General features: G+C 49.1%; 1 protein-coding gene across 1 annotated transcript; it reads left to right on the forward strand.

Annotated features, from left to right (window-relative positions):
* Positions 1 to 912: 912 nt before the first annotated feature.
* Positions 913 to 1,855, forward strand: OR2Z1 (olfactory receptor family 2 subfamily Z member 1). The gene is given in 2 exon segments (NM_001388683.1): positions 913 to 1,161; positions 1,163 to 1,855. Coding segments are annotated over 2 exon segments (942 nt in total).
* The last annotated feature ends 534 nt before the right edge of the window (positions 1,856 to 2,389 follow it).

Consider the following 2,389-nt stretch of genomic DNA (forward strand, 5'->3'; position numbering starts at 1 on the left):
CTACAAAGCAGTTGAGCTGGAATCCAAGCTCATTTTAATCTGACCTCTGTTGCACCACCAACTCATACCAATCCCATGTGCTCTATTTCTTTTGCCTGGAACGACTTTCCTTCTTCTGGCTGCCTCTAAAACTCCTAATTGATCTTCAAAACCTGGCTCCAATGCCTCCTCTTCTGTGAAGCCCTCTCTGACCACCCTCATCCCCTGTGTACCTACAGTCTGACCACCCCAGGTCACTACTTTTCATCTAATGCAACAAAGTCACCAATAACCACTAAGTACACTGACAACTGTCCTCCTCCACCCAACCCCAGGTCATTTGATCCCCAGCCTGCTGCCACCCATAGCCACCCTCTATGGCTCACAATGCCGCCTAGATTCATACCCTCAGTATAACCAAGGGTAGGCTACTTATCTATTTCTATTTCCTCCAGAGTGTCATCCAGACACTTGGACCCAGGCTTTTCTCTGTTTTATTCCTTGGCTGATTGCTTCAGCTTCATCATCCTCTATTTCACCTACCAGCCTTCTTGGACACTCACTTCTACTTTGGACCCAGGACTATTGGGAAGAGAGGTATTGAGACATTCTACTAGAGCTAAGTTACTGCCTTTGACTGAGACTTCAGTGTTTGGACCTCAAAAATAAGTGGGTAGCTCTTCACTGGGGTGTGGCCAAGTATCTCATTCAGAGATGCAAGTTCCTGCTTTCCCATACCATGCCTGTGACAGACATTGCTAATTAATCATGGAATTTCCAATTGCTGATTCTGGCTGTGACCTCATAATACTGTTCCTGGCAGCCACTACCAAGCAGTGGCACTTGGCATGTGGGTCAAAACTCACTTGCCATCCTTACTCAGCCTTCTTGCAACTGGTGTCTTTCCTGCAGCAAAAGTACGTTGTGTGAAACATGGGGGATGTGAATCAATCAGTGACCTCTGACTTCGTTCTGGTGGGCCTCTTCAGTCACTCAGGGTCACGTCAGCTACTCTTCTCCCTGGTGGCTGCCACGTTTACCATGGGCCTCCTGGGCAACACCATTCTGCTCTTCGTGATCCGTACAGACTCCCGGCTCCACACACCCATGTACTTTCTGCTCAGCCAGCTCTCTCTGTTTGATGTTGGCTTCCCTCTGGTCACCATCCCCAAGATGGCATCCTGACTTTCTGCAGGGAGACGGGTCCATCTCCTTCGGGGGCTGCGCAGCTCAAATATTCTTCCTGACTCTGATGGGCGTGGCTGAGGGCATCCTGTTGGCCCTCATGTCCTATGACCGCTATGTTGCCGTGTGTCACCCTCTGCAGTATCCCGTGCTCATGAGGCGCCAGGTGTGCTTGCTCATGGTGGGCTCTTCCTGGCTAGCAGGGGTGCTCAACGCCTCCGTCCAGACCTCCATCACTCTGCACTTCCCCTACTGCGCCTCCCGCATCGTGGACCACTTCTTCTGCGAGGTGCCAGCCCTGCTGAAACTCTCCTGCGCAGACACCTCGGCCTACGAGTTGGCGCTGTCCACCTCGGGGGTGCTGATCCTTGTGCTTCCACTTTTCCTCATTGCCACTTCCTACGGCCACGTGTTGGGGGCCGTTATACGCATGCACTCAGAGGAGGCCCGAAACAAAGCCTTCACCACCTGTTCCTCGCACATCACAGTAGTGGGACTCTTTTACGGAGCAGCTGTGTTCATGTACATGGTGCCGGGTGCCTACCACAGCCCACACCAGGACAATGTGGTCTCCCTGTTCTATAGCCTTGTCACCCCCACACTCAATCCCCTTATCTACAGTCTGAGGAACCGGGAGGTGCGGATGGCTCTGGTCAAAGTGCTCAGCAGAACTGGGCTCAGGCCAAAGTGAAGACCATAGAGAGGGTTGCTGGCGTGATCTTAGTGTTCCTTCATTCCCTCCATTTCCACAAAGCACCAATTTGTGGTGCTGCTATTAAGGCCTTATATTCAAAGCTAAGTGTCTGTCCAGCTTCTTCAGATCCCATGACTAGCTGGGTTAGTGTTTTCTCCTATGGGCTTGTGTAAAGCAAGGTAGCAGTCCCAACCACTTTTAGCATAGTCTTTCCCTATTCTTTAGTACTGTTTACACAAATGGAAGGCTCTGCTTTGTAAAGTTGAAATCTCCCTGTTGAATCGTTAATTGTAATAATTGTCGTAGTTATTGTATAATTATTGTATATCAATTGTATTGATAATTGTAGTAATACTGAGCACTTGTTGACAGTGTCATCAGCTAAGTGAATGTTATTTTGTCCTCACCACGGCTTTGGAGAGGTAAAGACTATCATGATGTTTATGTATAAGAAATAAACAAGACTCAAAAGGAAAATAACTTATAAATGGATCACACTTCCAGAAAGTGGTGGAGCTGGGACTTGAACCC

This window comes from Canis lupus, chromosome 20, assembly GCF_011100685.1.
Source record: "Canis lupus familiaris isolate Mischka breed German Shepherd chromosome 20, alternate assembly UU_Cfam_GSD_1.0, whole genome shotgun sequence".
NCBI classification, from domain to species: Eukaryota; Metazoa; Chordata; class Mammalia; order Carnivora; family Canidae; genus Canis; species Canis lupus.